Here is a 1,923-nt window from a genome sequence, read left to right on the forward strand (position 1 = left end):
TAAGTGAAACTTGAAGATTTAAACCAGAATCCGACTCCATCAATAGTTTCTTTATATCTTAAATAAAACGCCTAAGTTTCGTCTGTCACCATTTCTAATTTCTACCAGGTACTAGTTAAAGAGAAAATATGAAAATATATGTTTCATTATATTTAAAAGATTCTTGTTAATACCTCAAAATGCCTTTAATTTAATGACTAATTACATTATTTTAATTTTTGTGGAAATGTGGGCTGTTGTTCTCATCCAGAAACAAAAAACATGAACCAATTTATCTACGTTCAGGGTTGTATCATAAAACTAATGAGTGGAAGACTTACTTTAAATCACTAAATATGGAAGCTTTTACCAAAAGATGTAAAGGCATGAATGAAGAGGCGATGGCAGAGGGAATCATTTCTTCTCCGTCACAATATTGGTGCAAAAAGACCAAGACTGTAAACTATGAAAACAACAAAGGAGCAGCATAACCAGCACCAGATACTGACATGTCTGTTAGTCTGTCCACCCCCCACCCCCCCATCCCCACAAGAAACCTGAGCTTTTTTAATTCAGTGAACCCAAAGATGCCTTAGATGCCAATGAATCGATGATATACTACACATATGGACACAATCATGAGTTTTCTCTCCATATAAACAGTGCTAAAATAAAACACAATATAACGTCATCTGCAAAAGTTCAAGACATTTTGGCATTTGTCTTCTCTTAATGGCTTCTGGTTTGCTTTTTCAAAATTCAGTAAATATATACTCAGACCTCGTGCTCTTGGCTGTAGAGTTCGAATGGCCAAATCCCTGCTCAGATTCAGCCATGTTCTGTAGGGGCAGCCATTGCACCAAGAATGAGGCAAACGTTTGCACAGTTTGGAGACCGACACCTGAATTGAGTCCAACAGACCTGCTGGTGAACTGTGCATAAACTTGTCCAGCTGTCAAAACAAGACCCCACCTTTCAGTGAAGGGACTTCAAGAGGCTGTTGAACTACGGTATCAATAGTGAAGAATGATTGGTTGGGTTGTGTAACCGGGATGGTAGCTGTCAAGAGTCTTAAAGGGTGGAATGGTGAGAAAGACGCCTCCTCTTGGAAAGCTGAAAAGTGGACTTCGGACGATGGAGGGAAGGGTGAGAGCTTCTTCCCGTTACTCAGCCTCAGGGTCCGTTCTCGTTGTAGTGAAGGGAGAGTGGCCGCTCGCGCTGCACTGTGGGCATGTAGGGCCAGTTGTAGCTGGAGCCTGAAAGCAGCATATCTCGCAGCAATGTCTCAATAGGCGTCTTGCCCACCAGGCGCACGAAAAACAGCTGCTCGATGACCGGCGAGGAGACAATACGCAGAGAGGGCAGGCGGAGGAGGAGGCGTCCGAATCGGTTGGGCTGGCTCGGGTACTGGTTCCGCACGTATTCCTCCAGAGCACACTGGGACTTCTCTTGGATGCTTTCGACGTGGGCGACATCTGATAAACCCATCGCATCTAGAGGAATGAAGCAACATTTGGGAATTAGAGAAAGACCGAACCACGGGAAAGACTATGAGGGATAAACAGTCATACAAAGGTAGCATTTCTTTAATTTCGGTTAAAAATAAATTGACAGTACCTTAACTGGTTTAAAAGAAGAGCCTCATATAAAACCCCAAGCTTCAAAATGAGAGGCTTTTTGTTGAAACAAAAAAAACACCAAAAGAAATAACTAATAATAACTTTTACCTAATTATACATCCTCACTGGTGTAAAAAGTAAACACATTTGTTACTTACGTAAAAGTATAGATACTGCAGTTTAAAAACACTCTGGTAAAAGTTGAAATATCAACTTGACCTCTTTACTCAAGTAAAAGTGAAAAGGTATGTGCTCCAAAAACTACTTAAAGTATAAAAGTATAACCTTTAAAAAAAACAGCCAGATGCCACTATATGAATCGGAA

The 1,923-nt window shown here is 40.8% G+C and overlaps 1 protein-coding gene across 1 annotated transcript in view; it reads right to left on the reverse strand.

Annotated features, from left to right (window-relative positions):
- Positions 1 to 522: 522 nt before the first annotated feature.
- Positions 523 to 1,923, reverse strand: part of LOC107101600 (nuclear receptor subfamily 2 group F member 5) — a 42,623-nt gene continuing 41,222 nt past the window's right edge. Inside the window, exon 4 of the mRNA XM_015400584.1 lies at positions 523 to 1,472. Coding sequence (XP_015256070.1) covers positions 1,153 to 1,472 — 320 coding nt within the window. The 3' untranslated portion in view covers positions 523 to 1,152. The remainder of the gene's footprint in view (positions 1,473 to 1,923) is intronic.

The sequence above is a fragment of the Cyprinodon variegatus genome, unplaced genomic scaffold, assembly GCF_000732505.1.
Source record: "Cyprinodon variegatus isolate N-32 unplaced genomic scaffold, C_variegatus-1.0 Scaffold1120, whole genome shotgun sequence".
Classification (NCBI taxonomy): domain Eukaryota; kingdom Metazoa; phylum Chordata; class Actinopteri; order Cyprinodontiformes; family Cyprinodontidae; genus Cyprinodon; species Cyprinodon variegatus.